Genomic DNA, 16780 nt, shown 5'->3' on the forward strand with positions numbered 1-16780 from the left:
ATATATATATATATATAATGTTGACAGCAAGGATCATATATATATGTCACTGTTAGTTAAAAAAATAGCTTTATATAATTATGTATGGGTCACTCTTGAGGGATAAGAACCTTTTGGTAGTGATAGGAATGTCCTTGGTAGTGAGCTAGCGGTTTCAATCTTACTTTTCCAAAATAGAGAAGAAAATGAACGTAAGGAGAATATTGTCTCCCCAACTCTCAAAGTGGACTCCAACCTTGAATACAAAAGCTTATTTTGGTTTTATCATCGTCAAAGGGCCCAGAAAAAGTTCAATCCCTAAAAGATATTGCTATTTTATGTTCTTTTTGGACACTGTTGTAGTGTCTTTTTGGTTATATATATAGATATAAAAGTTCTCTAGATTGCGGTGATCATTAATGATATCAACTGCACTAACTTACATTAAATCATTAAATATGAAAAAAATGTATGGCTAGAATGTCTCTAATTACTCTCGCATGAAAGATACAAGAAACTTTGCATTAAGAAAGAAAGATTGCTTTTTTATTGATGACATCTTCGCTGCACATGTTTCTCAATTGGTCGAGGATTATACGATATAATTGGTATGATTACATGATCGACACAATCTAGAGACTGTAGAAAAGTACATAAAAATTTAGTTTCGTTTCGAGATTAGGTTGTCTCATTTTTATATATGTTATACGCAGACAAGTGTATACATATTAGCAGCCTCTCGGTTGGTGTACTGGAGATGAGAAGATTTTGCAGAGTCAAGTCAAGGATAATGTCCATCTTCCACGACAATTTTTGTTCTTATTTTGCTGATCTTTTAGGCAACTCATCTCACCTGCAATTACCCATCACCGAAGAAGATCAAACTCTGAATTTTCGTCTTCAATCTTTGTGCCGATTGAGAGAATTTGACAGGCGATGAACTACAGTCCAGTCAAATGGCGATTAATTAGGTAACGTGGGTCCAGATGAGGAGATCACAGCCAAATAAGATCGGTCCCCCTGTGACTTGTTAAATCAGTGATTGTCCATTTTGCAGATGAGATCAAAACAACTGATTGCACAATATGAACTCTACACTTTTGGGATGGGGAAGCGTAGCATCTCTATGTACCAAAGAAGTGTCTTCCTTGGTTTCTAGCTTTAACTGATGGTGAATTTTTTTCAGTTTTTTTATTTTGTAATATCTTCTGCAACTTTTAGGAAACTGTGCAGTAAACTAGAAAAATATGAATTTATGCTTCATTGGTGCAACAGTATCTATCGAGACATCGATCTGCAGGAAAAAATCTAGAGGTGCAAAGACTGATGAACAGTGATCCAGATGGAAATTGAGCAGAGGACCAGAAATTCAATCAGATTTCACGTCTGCGGATTACAGCCTCCCTTTCTCCATATATAACGAACAAAAATTCTAGAACTTGGGGATGCAGCATACTTTAATTTGATGAAAAGTGCAAGATATGTGACCTTCTAATTTCGTATCGTGGTAATTCATTGTCCCAAGATCAATCAGACGCATCTGTTAGCAGTTCTTTGAGAGGTAAAATCAATAGCAAATGGACTCTAAAAAAATTCTATCATCCCTTCATTCCCAAAAGCTATATGAACTCTATACAAGCTGACTCACAAATTCACAATGACATAATTGACTTCTGAAGTCAGTGACATAATTCACTTCTGAATTCAGTTTCTTGTATGACAAGACTCATCTAACTTCACGAAACACATGTATATGCTTGTTACATGGAATTGAACATGGAAAAGAAGAAAAGAAATTTACTGAAACAAACGGCAAACAGCACAACTCAAGGTTATGAACATGATTGAAGTATTGCTAAATCACAGAGTGATCATGAACGACAAACTCACAATTTTCCACCATAACCCTTCAAACTTTTCCGGCCACCAAATTTCCGGTACTCCCAATTTTAGGATCATCAGCTTCTCTGAGGATTCAAATAATTCACAAGAGCCAAGGCATTGCTGGTGACCTTACCAACAGCAGAAGCTTGGTTTGCAACGACAGCCTTGAGTACCAATCCCGGAATGGTAGAGACGCCCTCGAATCCATCGATGCACGTCTGTTCATCCGTAAGCGCCGCACTCATCCAAGTCAAAATATTGCTCATGTGAAACCGGAAATTGCCAGTGTAAAGGATCCCAAGCTCAACCAATGACTGCTGCATCCAGCTGATGCCGTCGCTAAAGGTCGTCCTGCAGTCTTTGAGCGCCATTAGCGCGCGTGAGTCATTGATATTGGAAGCAGTAACAGAGAGGCTGTCAACAAATCTGTGAACTACTTGAGCGTTAGAGAGACTGACATTTATTGCCACTTTTGCAAGTTGGGTATGGCTCTGTTGGACTGAAGCAGCATAGCCTGAAAGTGAGCTGAAGCAGACAGCCGGATACAGCGTGAAGTTACATGATTTGCGGATGAACTCAATTGCACCACCATTGTTAGTGTTATTAGTACAATTACCACTACCGGAGCTACCGCCGCTGCCACCACCACCACCAAAACCGAGCACTCCGGCAGCTGAGACATGATATATAGCCAGAGAAAGGACCAACAGAATGGTTCCTAGTTTTAGTGCTAAGACAGGAGAGGATTCATGAGCCATGGAGTCTTGGCTACCAGTTTCGCTTTTTGGGGGACAGAATGAGCACATTGTGGAGGCCATTTGTAGACTTTGGCAACACCATGGAGAAGCAGAATTGCCCTTCTTTCTTCATCGAATTGCATGTTTGCCCATGTCAACATGATATGAGCCGTCACGGGCCGCTAGTTCTTTGGTGGAACAGACAAGAAGGTCGGAAGATATGATTTGTTTTTCTTTTCTTTTCTTTTCTTTTCTGGTTCTTATGGAGGAATTGTTCCAGCGTGAACAAGATAAGGAAAATGTCTGGAGCTTTCTTAATGGGTTTATGTATAATGTGGAATCATGGAACCCCAAGAAACGAAAACTCTACCTAAAATTCTCAATCATGCATGTTGCAGTTATATATTTTATATGAAGTAGACGTTACATTTGCTGAAATTTGAGTACTTGATGAGTTCTAATTGTGGGTACCAAAACTGTATAAGTTTCATGCAATGAAACATTCTGACCAGTAATAAGATCATTTCCTTTTTCTTCATCCTGCTCCCATGAGCTATATCTGGTTAACTGTAAGAGTTAGTAGTTATTACATAGCCTCCGGTCTGTAACTTTATAAAACCTCAACCAGCAACCATACGTTGTCGCCTTTTCTGAAAACCAACTTATGCCTGAACTAAACTTCAATTTTCTAGGTTGATAAGAAGGATTTGCAGAGATATATCTCTGACTAAGAGCAATTTCTTAACAGGATCTGCAGAATTTCTGCAGATGGTAGAGTGCATGCCTTACAGCAGCAATTATCTTGGTTTGAAGCGCATGATGTACAGGTGGAGCAACGTAATATACAAACGTGTTTATGTAAATTACCTTAATGTGTCTCTGCCGCTGCCTATAACTTTATCCTCGATGGTTAAAAAGGAAGATGTTATAGAGAGACAGTTCAATATGGGAACATCCAAATGCGATATACTCAAGCTTTAGGCCACCCGTAAAGCTGTCACACCATAGGTTAATGGAAGAGTTATCTACGCATGGGGGAACGAGTGGAGATATTAGATTTTTCTATGTCAGTTCTAAAAAACTTCCTCAGTTGCTTGTCATTCGCTATGAGTTCACATGAAAGGGACTGATGAAATTATGTTATTTGGTTGTGTAGACTCTTGTTTCCTTCCTGCTTATTGTAAATTGACCGTATGATTTTTCTTATTTTAGGGCATTTAACAAGAAGAATTTTTATCTTTTTTACAGTTCGTATAATGTATGAACCAAACATATATGTTTTTGTTCCAGAAACATGATGTGAATGAATGTTATTTTTATATTACTGAAATCAAATGCCCAACGTGATATCACACCATGGTTCCCGGAACGTGTTCTTGAAGATGTGTGTTCTTTGAACATGATCCCTAAAAACATAGTGTTCTTCTTATTAAATCCCCTTTTAAATGGTCGAGAAAAAAAGCATGGACATTTTTTAGCATGGATCTGCGGAAAAGAGCTCCAAACGTTTAAAGTTCGAACTAACAAATCAAATAGCCGACTTTTCCCTTGAAACAGACTCATTTGTTTGGTCAACTTCTTCTTCTTTTGCAAACTTTTAAGACAATTTCTTGATGTCTTCCAAAATTTTGCAAACTTTTAAGAACTACCCAAGTTTTTAGTGCCACGAATTTTATTGGATATCTAGAAACACATTAAGATATTCATATTCTGACCAATTTCATCATTTTTTAGTGTAAGTACATGAAGTTTAGTCCTAGTTAGGTTTAAAAAAAAAAACTAGTAACTTTTAAGAACTCGCTGAGTTCCGTGTGACGCCAGAACTGTCCTGTCTCTCTAAAAACGCATTAACATATTCATCATTCATGAAGACATGGTTGCGATTCTTTCGTCTACAGTACATGAAGTTTGGCCATAGTTCGAATATATGGAAATTCTTCATTTTATGACTCATGTTTCAGCCACAGTCCAAAAAAGAAGCCCAGAATTTTCCGTTTCCTACGGCGGATCTCATGTTAGCTGGCTACCGCCATTACTTGACATCTATGTTTCCCACCAACTTACAACACTAGTTAAAATGTGCATCATGGTCTACTCACACACATAATCCGATTTAGATATTCAACTTTCAAATTCTTCTTTACGTGTTTATGATTACATATGTTTTGAGTTATATATGATTGGATCTGTGAAAAATAACAGTCACATATATCGTTTTCAAGTTCTAAACAGTGAGCTTTTCTTTTTAAGTATAACACAAGAAGGATGAAAAGAGCGAAAAAAAAAGGTAAACATTTAAAAATTAACAGAAACATAATAATGAGAAACTACTAAGTCAACATAAAAAAACAATAGGTAAAAAGTAGAAAAAGAAAACAGGGAGTGTGTGACATTAAAAAATGTGAAAAAATGCCTAAAACGAAAGAAAGGAAAAACCCAAAATGACATGTTTTTTTCACTTTTTTTTGTTTTTTCATTTTAAAAAAGGCGTTTTTTGCTTTTTTTTTATGATTTATTTTTCGCATTTTGGCGACTATAATGGAAACAGCTTAAAACATTGAGAAGGACACATAGGAAGCATATTTTAAATGGCATAAGAGGAAGATCATATAAACATATAAAACAGCCGGAAGATGGCTTTTCTATACAAAAAAAAAAAAAATCGCTTTTTAGCTTAAAAGGGCAAAGTGAAAGTGAAAATCTTAACATGTTTGATCATGCTAATTAAAGCGTATTTTTTTCTTTGGCAAAAGTGAAGCTTGAGAAAGAAAAATTGGAGCCTGTTTCTTGAATTACACTCAAAAGGTGGATCTGCAAACGAAAAATTTCCCAACATATAAGAAGTTGGTTCATTTTGATTCGTATCTCTCACTTTCATTTTAGTTAAATTGTCTCTCAACACTTTAAATTTTACACCATATAGGTACATGATGTTCAAATTACAAATTCACACCACTCACAAGCAGCACAATCTATAGAGGACGTCTTCAGCCGCCGGTCACATCACATTGGTGATAGAAAGGGAGCTGAGAGAAAGAAAAAAAAGAATAATGAGAGAGACAGAAAGGGAGACCCATTGATTTTCTTTTGTTTAAAAACTATTTTAAATACAATATAAACATCTTAATGTATTTATAAAGACTATTTTGATATGAAGCATGTTTTGATTCGATTCGAGTTGTTTTAGTAAAAATGTTGATTTCTTTATTATCATGTTAGGGGGCCATTCATTTTTTCTTATTACAAAAACACCATTACAGTGCAACAAATGATCAACTTAGTATATGTTTTTCATCAACTCATTGTTAAGATCATATCAATAAAGTTAGATTGCAAGAAAAACACTTTAAAAATCAAAATCAATGGGTCTGATTTTTACCAACTTCTATATATATATATATATATATATATATAATGATTAAATGTGGTCCTGTCCTAGAAATGAGATTGGGCGTCCATGTGCACAAAAGCTAAATTAGTGAGTGAATGTTGGGCATATGCATGCGCAGGGTCAGGCTGCCAGCTGATTGGTTCAATGAATGTTAGTGCCTGGCTTTTACAGAATAAGGCAGAATCATGTCGTCGTCTCTGCGATCAGTGTGGCCCGCAGGTTTGAAGAATGGAACAAGTTTTTTTGCTTGTACAACCCTTCCTTCTTCATTAATGCTTCCAGCAATTGTTCTCGTCCACACCTTTTAAAGTTTTGAACTCTCAGACTTCCTTCAACTGGAACATCTTCAGTGTAGCCGCCTCCTCACACAGATGGAAAGTCTCTTCAACTGGAACATCTTCAGTATAGCCGCCTCCTCACACAGATGGAAAGTCTCTTCAACTGGTCCACACTTCTTTTATACAAGTAAATTTGGTTTCAGAATCTAGAAATGTGAAACTGGAAAAGGATTATGTATGAGGAAGTGAGATATCGACAAACAAGAAAGAGATTGGCACCAGCTGGATGAAAATAAAAATGCATCATGTTTCAAAGCAGCCACTGGATACGGGTGTATGAACATTGTAGGGTTAGCCTCTTGATGGTGATGATATAGCTGCAAAAGGCCAAATTAATTCGAGCTCTGATATGATCATTTTTTGAATCGTTCTTGATGCATAATGTCCGTTAACATCATTGTTTTTGTTTGTACAATGTGGCCTTACTTTCCTGAAGTTATTGATGTATCCGGGGTGCTGCACTTAAGTCATAACCACTAAATAAAGAACCAGTTCTGCTTTTACAACTGAATCCAGGTGAAGATCAAGATCTGTCACCTTGGGTGTGGATTTGGTAACTGCTGGTAGAACTCTTGAACTTGTCAGGAAATTGAGGCTTTGTTCTGAATCCATGGGCAGAGTTTGGCCTCTAGATAGGATTCTCCAATCATTCACCAGAAAAGATAGCCTACAAGTAATAATCTTTCATTTTTAATCTTTCATTTTTAATCTAGTGAGCCACACAACAAAATGTCCTGGGAGAGAGAGAGGAAGAGAATAATATGTTCATTCTTAACAGCCTACATCCTAAATGAGTGCCAAACAGCCAATAAAATGTGAAGTTTCAAGTTACAGGCAATCTTCCAGGTGAGCAGCTTAAAAAATAGGCGCGAAGCGAAGGCCTCCCATTCCCCCTACCTTCAGGGTCCTCAACTGTTTTGGCATTAATAATGGCAGTGGTGTATCTTTCAACTTGGATACCGTATCTCCAGGGCCGGAGGGAGATAAAAAAAATTATATGTAAAAAATAAAAAAATTTTAGTTTGGCCCGACCCGTCGCTCCTCTTGACCTTACCGTCGCTTCTCTTGGCCCGACCCGCAGATGGTTTGGCCCGTCCCTAAAAAAATCCTGGCTCTGCCCCTGCGTATCTCATTACTTAAGTTGCAAGGACATAACACCCATAGGGATTAAGCTAGAAACCTGTCTTAAACAAACATTTAGCCCGACCAACTATGTTATACTCGTTAAAGCAAGTTGTAGGTAACCTTTAAATTTTTCTTTTACGTTTAAAATATGTTTTTGGGACAAGAAGAAGAAAATCTAAGTACCCAATACACCTGCGGAAGGAGGACAAGATTCCTCGCTGAACTGAATATATTATGTTCCCTAAAGTGAAAATATCAGCATTCAAGTCAAGTAAAACTGAATGGCCTTTTCTGATTGTTTCCTTTATGGGATAACAGTTAGATGTTGGGAGAATGACCCTGGAACAGAAATTTTTAATAAATAAAAATATTTATATTACCGTTGAAATGGTGGAAAGTGACTAAGAAAACAGCCTGCCCTTTTGTCGGTTATGACATGAATTGGACATCTTACTGTCCTGAATGATTTGCATGTGACTCGTTGCAGTAGATAATTTTTAGAGAATTGTGGTTCATCTTAGTTTTCTCGGTTGATGCAATAACACACTTCCAGAAGTTTTCTTGTGTCACTGGTAGATTTTTGTAGGCTTTGACAGAGAGACCAAGTTCTTTCAGGAGCAAGCAAAGCCAAGTCTCTCAGTCTCTAATTGCATGACAAACATGATTACCTTCTTTTTAGCTAGGACCGCAAATACATCGGACACCACGAAATAAGTTTCATCCACAATCAAACATATCAGGGTGTTTGCAAGAAAGAGAAAACACAGTCCCTATAAAATTCCCCTTAGTTTTGGTGGGCACAATCAAACACAATGGAGATCTCATTCTCAATCTCCCAGCTTCCTCAAATCTCGGTCTCCCTTCCTTATCACCTTGCCAAACGGATGGATATAACTTTTACTGTTCTTTGAATGAGTTCAAAGGGAAATGGAACCATATGACAGCCATTATTCAACCTATCAAAGTTCCCCATCGACGTCATCCAATCCCAGCCATTTCTGCTGCCCAATATCGTTTGAATTGAAATATATCAAACGTGGATTCTTGTTCATAAACGTCGAGTTTTCTGCAGCTATCCATCCATATTTTTCACCTTAAATTGCAGAAAAGTCAGCAACTACCCATGCGGAATATGATTCTCAAAGCAAACGCAGATCCAATTTTATTGTCCAAGTAACAAATCGGCACGTTCAGAATGCATGGCCTACACAAGGCAGTTTCTTTCATGGCTGCACATTAAGCAATTTGGAGCAGTTTTCTTGAACAAATTTGCCAAGTGAATAAATTTAGAAAAGCTTACTGAATAGTGTGCCTAAACATGGTGTCATTCCCACAGATGGCCAGAACTAGACACCATACTATCACTTCAAACTTTACACCACACCGCCTGCCTGATAATCACAGAAAAACAAAACTAGTCTCATCTGTGAAACAAAATCAAACTTTTACATGCTTTATCGTGTATCAATTAGATTATATTGAAGCAGATGATACAAAAATAGAAGCTTAAAGATTCATATGCACAATGTGTAAACGTTACTTGTTACAAGATTGAGATACAGAAGCAGGAAGCTGGGTAAGGATGTAAACGAATTCCCTTCTTTATGAGTTGAATTGAGGACGGCGAAAGCAAAACGGAGAAACTCATCTTGGACCCGATAACTCTACAGCATGAAGATTGTCGGTGGAATCTATAAGCCACTCTGAATTACGGGGTGGAAGCAACTCCACCTCTTGGCTTCTGCCTACTTCCACCTTCTGCCACTCCTCCCATCTCTCAGCAAGTCCGTCACCTTCAAGCATCCTCACGACCTCTGACATCTTAGGTCTGTCCATTGGAGAGCCTTGGGTGCAAAGCAATGCCACCTGGATCAGCTGTTCCACTTCCGCCTCAATATAGTTGCTCTGAAGGTCTGGATCGACCAACATATCCAACCTCCTTTCCTTCAGAAGTCCTTTCACCTGTAACATAGAAGTAAAAACAAGTATTTGAGTCTGATGTTCTAATAACAGATAAATAAAGCTATCATGACATTTTTGACATCTTAATATTAGAACGGAGAAGTGCAAGAAAACTGAAGTGCGAATCATTAATTCACAGCGTGAGGCAGCTCACATGCACTTAATTGATAAATAAATATACACGAATATCTATATGTATGAGAAAATAATTCTCCAGTACTAACCCAGTCCAACAGCATCACATCATCATCATTGGCAAGGCGAGCAAGATCAAAAGCCCTTTGTCCGGTAATAAGCTCTAACAGCATAATCCCATAGCCAAAGACATCAGTCTTCTCTGATGATTTTCCAGTAGACAAGTACTCAGGTGCAATGTGTCCAATTGTGCCTCGGACAGCAGTTGTCACATGAGTGTCTTTGTAATCCATAAGTTTTGCCAAACCAAAGTCACCAACAACAGCTTCAAACTCCTCATCCAACAAAATATTTGCAGCCTTTACATCCCGATGAATGATCTTCGGGTCACAATGATCATGCAAGTAAGAAAGTCCTCTAGCAGAACCCAGAGCAATTCTCTTTCGTGTTGGCCAATCAAGTGGGGGTGTTGACGGTGGCCTCTCTGAAAGAAACAAGTATAACTTCCGTTACAGAGAAGATATTAAGAAACAAAAAATTCACTCCCAGGATTTGAATTAACTCTTAGACAAAAGCACACTTAATATGAAAAAATTGGTGAAAACTAATCACTAGGAAAAATGTCTATGAGCATACGCTCAAGTATATGAATGAACAAGAAAAAAAAAAAAAGATACAAAAATGTCTGTGTAAGGTCACAGGAATACCTCTTAAACATGATGCAACGCTTCCATTTGCCATATAAGGGTAAACAAGCAAGCGTTCAGTTGGAGTCATGCAAAAGCCTCTCAAGCGAAGAAGGTTTCTGTGAACAGCCATGCTAATCATCTCCACCTCAGTCTGAAACTGAAGCTCTCCTCCAGGAGTACGCTCTTCCTTCAGACGCTTCACAGCAACTAATGACCCATCTGCAAGGCGACCCTTGTAAACCTTTCCAAATCCACCTCGTCCCAAAATGTTTTTATTGCTAAACCCATCAGTAGCAACTTGTAGCTCCCGCAGTGAAAATCTCTTAAGCTGACCCAGATGAACTTCAGGGTCCTCCTCGGCTGAAAGAAGTTCACAGAAGAACAAAACTTGGCTTTCTCTGTTCTGAGGTCTGTACATCTAGAAGCACAAATAGACAAAAAAGTAAAGTGTCTCATCTTAACAATCATAGTACCTGGTACATCAAAAAACAGCTCTTGAGGCTTCCGACGGCGCCACCAGGCAAACCCAATTGCAGGTGCAGCAAACAACAGTGCAGCACCTGCGGCAACTCCTCCAGCAATAGCCCCAGTGCTTGAGGCACTATTACCTGCCAACGTAGCATCAATTTGTACAAGATACTAGTAAGTTTACATAACATCCGAAAAAAAATATCAGTGGGGCCACATGTCAAACAAGCTTAAGCATAAACAGAGAACTGCATATTCCCATGGTCATAAAGACATGTTAACAATAAAAAAATTGCACATAGACCTAAAAAGAAAAAAGTTTCACCAAATTATGCACGGGGACAGACAAAATATTATCATTGATCAGTTAAACCAGCCTTGACCAGCACCCATCCCTCGCTACAATAACTAGATGAAATATTTGCAGACTCCAATGGTGCAAGAACCATATGATGATCTAAAAAGAATACTGAAGGAAATATGCTGACATGTGGAAACATATGGAACAAAGCATATGAACATGTCCATTTTAATTAACTCTACCAGGTTAAAACAGGGATGAATATGCAACCTGGGTTGCTAACAGTTGGAGAAACAACTAAAGGAGGTGGAGGTGAGAATGGAGGAGCTCCTGGGCATGGCTTCTGCGTGACAGGTCCACAAAGGTTAGGATTGTTTGCAAAACTGCACAATTGGAGGTTGATCAGCAAAGACAACTAGTGAACATGTAAATAGCATGTTCCACTTAGAAGCACTCTCAAGAATACCTGATAGGCGTGAACAATGAGAAGGACCCATTTGATGGTACTTCACCTGACAGATTGTTGTTTGAAAGATCCCTGTGAACATAACAAGCCTGTTAACAACATTATCTAATAACAGACCTACTACTTATATGCTCTTAAATGTCAACTATCAAGGTCAAAGTGCTCCTGATGGATTCCCAAAAAAGCAATCATCACCCAAGTTACTGAAAATTCGACCAGTCAATCCTGTATTCAACTCCTCAGAATTCATGAAAAAGACTAAATAATAACAAATGCAGTAGCTGAAGATAGAACGTGAAAGAAACAAAAAAAACTGATAAACTAAAATACTTACAGAACTTGCAACGTAGTAACATTTGTTAAAGAACTTGGAATGCTTCCAGAGAGACTGTTATTGTTAAGCCGCCTATCCTTCCACAATTTTGGCAATGTATCAAATGTCAGATATACAATACTTATCAAATGTCCAGAACTAGAAACAAAGCCAACCTAAGTGGCCGATTAGTATGTGAGGGCAAAAATCTTTAAAATTACCACCAAAATACAGCTACTTCCCATATAGGCACCCACATCCGATGTCTAAGTATACAGACATGATTGTGACAAGTCTTAGGTAAGAGATCATTCATTTGAGAATTTGACAAATAAAACATGTATTTTCTGTCAATCTAAAATTTTTTCCATTGTCTACGGGCTAAACTGCACATTTATCAAACCAATAGCCCATAAACTTTCAGAAAATTATAGAAAAGGAAAACTGAAAACAGAATCACAAACTCAATGAGATCTAGAAAACCACAAATGGCACAAAGAAAATTTTACTTACAGGAATCTTAGTTTGGTAAGCTTGCCCAATGAGGTGGGAATAGGTCCTGTAAATTTGTTCAAATAAAGATCCAAGCTGACAAGGCTTGAAAGATTCCCAAGGTCACTAGGTATTGGACCACTTAAATTGTTGCTATAGAGCTCCCTGCAACATAGACATTTCAAATTAATTCTGGCACTGTAGAACTATTTGAGACACCTTAAAGATTGCATCTTTTTGCACGTTAACAAAAATCATATCTGCTTTCCAAATGAACAAAAAAATGCATAAAATGCAGCAGCGAAGAAACAACTAAAAATCATATAATAATGCAGCAGTTACAGAAAAAATCTTAAATATTATCAAGTATCTCACTCCAAGAGGAACCAAACACCCATGGAATTCAGAAAACAAATCATTCCTTATTTGGATGATTCAAAATTTCAAATGCACTAGAGACAGCTAAGAGTTCCAACAGTGAGAGATGCAAACAACTCCCGCCAAACAATACTACTTACAAGTATTGGAGATTTGTAAGTTGACCAAGTTGAGGAACTAATTGTCCAGACAAAGCTGCATTTCCTAGATCTCTGCAATTAACATTGTAAAGAGTTAATTTAGCTGTTAAATAAAACTAAGCCAACAAGCTCAAATGACCAATGATTATATAATATTTGAAATAAGAGACCTGCAAAACTGTCATTGTTAATACAGCTGCACATCAGAAAATGTCACTACTTAACAACTGAACTATAGATAAGTCCATATAAGTTACTCCCGTGGGAACTTCAACTATTAACATTCACTGAATTTTCATCGGTAATAAAGGTCATCACAAATGTGTTATTGGATGATAAGCATTCTCATTATTCCTCAAATAGTTCCTTTTTCAGCATGGGTATTTGTGAAAGCCATAACTAAAATTTGCAGTAGATTGAAAGCCATAACTAAAATTTGCAGTAGATTGAAGAAAAGATGACCCATAGAATGGACAAACTATGCTACAAAATAATACAACAAGATTTCTAATGAAGCGAAAGGTTCACTTACACCCTTATGACACTATTATCGTTGTTGCATGTGACATGAAACCATGTGCATGGATTTACAAGTGTTGGATCCCAGCTCTGCAGCACATTGTTTGGATCCTGTAGATTTGACCGTAGAGTATGTAAAGCATCACCTGTTCATGAAAGTAGCCAAATCGCAAAATAAATCAGTTATTACAAAGATAAGAGGCAATGATCAACGAGTCAAATAAAACTATCAAAAACAATGACGGGGAAAAGAAATCTAGTCATAGAGGAGCTCTATCTGCATGGGGCAGGGTTTATGGTTTGCCCCAATTTAACTAGTATCATAAGGATAAACATCATTCAAAAATTCAAATATAGAAACAAAACACTGCCTTGCAATAACCAAGATTATTTATGGGAGTTCTTAAGAACATGCTTCTATAACTAAACTTTTTAATTAGAACACTCTGAACAAACTTTCCTATTCTTCATACCCAAGCCACACATGGAACAATATAGAGGGTTTCACTAAGGCTTCAGATTATTTCACGGATATGCAAACTTACACATTTGTGATAATGTTTATTCAGTATAGTAAAAGAAATGTTGATATAAGATAGAGATGGGTTTGGGCTGTTTGGCATATCTAGCAACTTGACCAATAAACTGAAGATTCCATCCGTTAGTTCATCTTCTGCTGGTAGGGGCTGGCATGCATGGAAAGGACAAAACCCAAATCGGTCCATCTTCAAATTTTCCCTGTACACTTGAACCCATCACATAGGTACTACATTTTCTGGCTCTATCTGGCATCGCATTGGCTAAGAGTTCGACAAAGGATCCAAAAATTTATGCATGTGTTTAATTATTACCTCATGTAAGAAAAGCTCATTCAGCGCTTCACAATATTCTTCCTACATTAAAAGCAAAAAATGAATTTTAAAGTTCTCCTAATGATTAATGGCAGAGGCCCAGTCATCTGCTTCTTTACCCAAGGACGTTCCTCAGACAAAAAGGCAACCACATGGTGAATTTTTAAACTATGATCCATGGGCTCAACCGAAGATTGACAGTAAAACATGGAAAACAGCAATGACAATTCAACAGCCTCCTTTCGAGTACGACCATCTGTAACAAGTTCAACTCTTGCCTTTCAAGTAGAAAGACTGGGAAATAAAGTAGACGAGTACGACCATCTGTAACAAGTTCAACTCTAGAAACAATCTCCATGTTGACAGAACAACAATGTCTAGATTAACCCTCCCTCTTAAGTTTTCTTCCCATCAAAGAGACAACCATTCCTCATCATAGAATAACCAAGCATCCTTATTCCTTGCACATTTAAACAATTCAGAAACTATCCCCATAACCGACTTCAATGCACATAGTGACCTGCAACCAATCTCATGGAAGAAAAAGGGAAAACAATCTCTGCGATCTCACGAACAACGTCCAGACTCCAATACTAATAAACCTCCGTTGGATATTCAAGTGTCAGAGTTCATTTATAAGATCTGAAGCCGCAATCGCCTAACCAGAAGCAAATTTTGGACCCTTATTATTTCCTCTATCAAATCCTTAACAACCCCAGGAAACTAAAGAGATAAAATTACAGAACGACACTAGGAATCCTCCCCTTCCATAAAAGAAAGAGAACATACCCATGCCACACATTTCAACTAAGTAACCACCAAATAAAGAAGGAAAAACATAAAAGTCGAGAACTAGCGATGACATATAAGGTAGAAGGCCCACAACAATCAAAATAACACAGAGGAAAAAAGGACCGCCTACCTTCTAGGTTCGAGAGAACTCTTGCGAAGGGATGAGAAATCAGAAGCAGCAGCAGCAGAACAAGCTCCTTAGGCGGCTTCCTCTCCGTCATTCCCATCCTACCGCTCAATCGAGCAAACCCCTAGAATCTAGCCAGATCCATGCAAACCAACACAGCAGATACAGCACCTAACTCCGCAGCTTCAAAACCCAAAAAATGCACACACCTGGTCTTGCTGTCCTGTTCCGTCTACCAAATGCTACAAACACCAAACCACATACACAATGACTCCTTCAATCCTAAGCACCAGAACGACAGCTTACAACCCCCCCATTCTGTCTCCCATTACACACAAAAAATGTCCCCTCCTTCCAAATGACCCCTCATCAGCACCACCAATCTGTAAAACCCACATGCCCAGCACATCCCAAAGGATTTCTACCAAGAGGATGAAAAGAAAAAAGAAACAGAATGATTCCTCTTCCTCGTCAAACCTCCTCCTCTTCAAAAACAAAACCAAAAGTACATCAACAATCAACAAACCCAAAAACTCTCTCTGGAAAAAGGAAGAAAAAACCAGAGAGGTAATTGAAAACAACCCTTTCCTCCTCCTCCTCCAACTTATGCATCGTCTTAGTCTTCCCCTTCCTCCTCAAAAAGTGTAAATGGACAAGTAATTGCGCTCTTAAAGAACAAAAGTACTTCTCACTGCGTTTTTTTCCCCTTTATTTTATTCAATCATATTCCCACTTCTCTTCTCCAGCCGAGCGAGACTGAGAAGCCAACGCCAACGGCAGTCACCGGCACACGCCTTCCCTACAGGTTCCGATTCGCTTCCCACGCTTCTTACCTCTTCTCCCCCTAAAAACACCGAGCTTCCCTCGCTTCCGCATCGAACCCTTTAAAAGTCAACGACGGCGACGGCGACGGCGATGGGCGAGGGCCGGGGCGTCACGTAATCCGGTCAAACGCGCCCACTGTGGACCCCGCCCATCTCCGTCCCGCCGTCAAAATCTCACGCTCCCCAGCCGTTAGATCTAACGGCGACAGCGACCCCCACATAAAACCCTCCCCCCAGGGTCCCACTTAATAAATTTTATTTCCAGAAAAATGTTTTCCATTTTTCAGCATCCATTCTGCTGAATTTCTAAAACCAGTCCCCTTTTTTTTAATATATTTTCATTTCACAGCCAAAATCAAATATTGTGTTATTAGCTTCATCTGCCCGTCGTTGCTTACTAGGAGCCCTGCTTATTCTATTTAAATTTATTTTGCAAGAAAAATAAGCTTATCCTATTTTATGTATATAAAGTTGAATTTTTTATTATTTATTTATTTAGGTACAAGATATGGGGTGCACGTATGCAATGGGTGGGTGGGTGCAACTGGGCGTAAGGAAAAGGGCCCCGCTCGGCTTGATCATGCGATGGACCCACCCTCTAGGTTCAGCCTGGCCGAGCACTAACTCACCCACTGAATTCCAATCATGGCATCAAAATCGGGGCACATAACTACACATGGGTCCTACTTGACATACCAGCACTAGTTCTCTTTATTTGGACCGGATTGCGGTTGAGCCAATCAAATTTGAGAATGTCGAGTTTGGATTGGATATTTGATCAAATTATTTTCGAGGCCTGGTCAATTGGACGCATCAAACCTCGCCAACTCAACCCAGCGGCTCGGGCTACGACTATGACTTCAAACTGT

The 16780-nt window shown here is 38.5% G+C and overlaps 2 protein-coding genes across 2 annotated transcripts; both read right to left on the reverse strand.

Moving 5' to 3' along the window:
• Positions 1 to 1559: 1559 nt before the first annotated feature.
• Positions 1560 to 2686, reverse strand: LOC116247544 (21 kDa protein-like). Its single transcript, XM_031619718.2, has one exon. It carries the CDS (start codon positions 2679 to 2681, stop codon positions 1938 to 1940), a length of 744 nt encoding a protein of 247 aa, XP_031475578.1. The 5' UTR covers positions 2682 to 2686; the 3' UTR covers positions 1560 to 1937.
• A 6256-nt stretch (positions 2687 to 8942) lies between these two features.
• On the reverse strand, positions 8943 to 15905 carry LOC116247032 (LRR receptor kinase BAK1). Its single transcript, XM_031618977.2, has 11 exons — positions 15091 to 15905; positions 13331 to 13463; positions 12799 to 12870; positions 12302 to 12445; positions 11810 to 11881; positions 11476 to 11547; positions 11280 to 11392; positions 10714 to 10848; positions 10259 to 10600; positions 9641 to 10035; positions 8943 to 9416 (listed from the first exon to the last, which is right to left on the reverse strand). The coding sequence occupies exons 1-11, from the start codon at positions 15185 to 15187 to the stop codon at positions 9099 to 9101; spliced, it is 1893 nt and encodes a 630-aa protein (XP_031474837.1). The 5' UTR covers positions 15188 to 15905; the 3' UTR covers positions 8943 to 9098.
• Between the last annotated feature and the right edge of the window lie 875 nt (positions 15906 to 16780).

The sequence above is a fragment of the Nymphaea colorata genome, chromosome 2, assembly GCF_008831285.2.
Source record: "Nymphaea colorata isolate Beijing-Zhang1983 chromosome 2, ASM883128v2, whole genome shotgun sequence".
Classification (NCBI taxonomy): Eukaryota; Viridiplantae; Streptophyta; class Magnoliopsida; order Nymphaeales; family Nymphaeaceae; genus Nymphaea; species Nymphaea colorata.

What these genes read in the sequence shown, in the direction of transcription:
- LOC116247544 (XM_031619718.2), bottom strand. Translation starts at nt 2,681, where the DNA reads ATGGCCTCCACAATGTGCTCATTCTGTCCCCCAAAAAGCGAAACTGGT.
- LOC116247032 (XM_031618977.2), bottom strand. Translation starts at nt 15,187, where the DNA reads ATGGGAATGACGGAGAGGAAGCCGCCTAAGGAGCTTGTTCTGCTGCTG. An exon ending in CTTACAAATCTCCAATACTT is followed by an intron (nt 12,446 to 12,798) that starts GTAAGTAGTATT and finishes TCTATGTTGCAG; the next exon opens with GGAGCTCTATAGCAACAATT. An exon ending in GTTACTACGTTGCAAGTTCT is followed by an intron (nt 11,548 to 11,809) that starts GTAAGTATTTTA and finishes TTATGTTCACAG; the next exon opens with GGATCTTTCAAACAACAATC.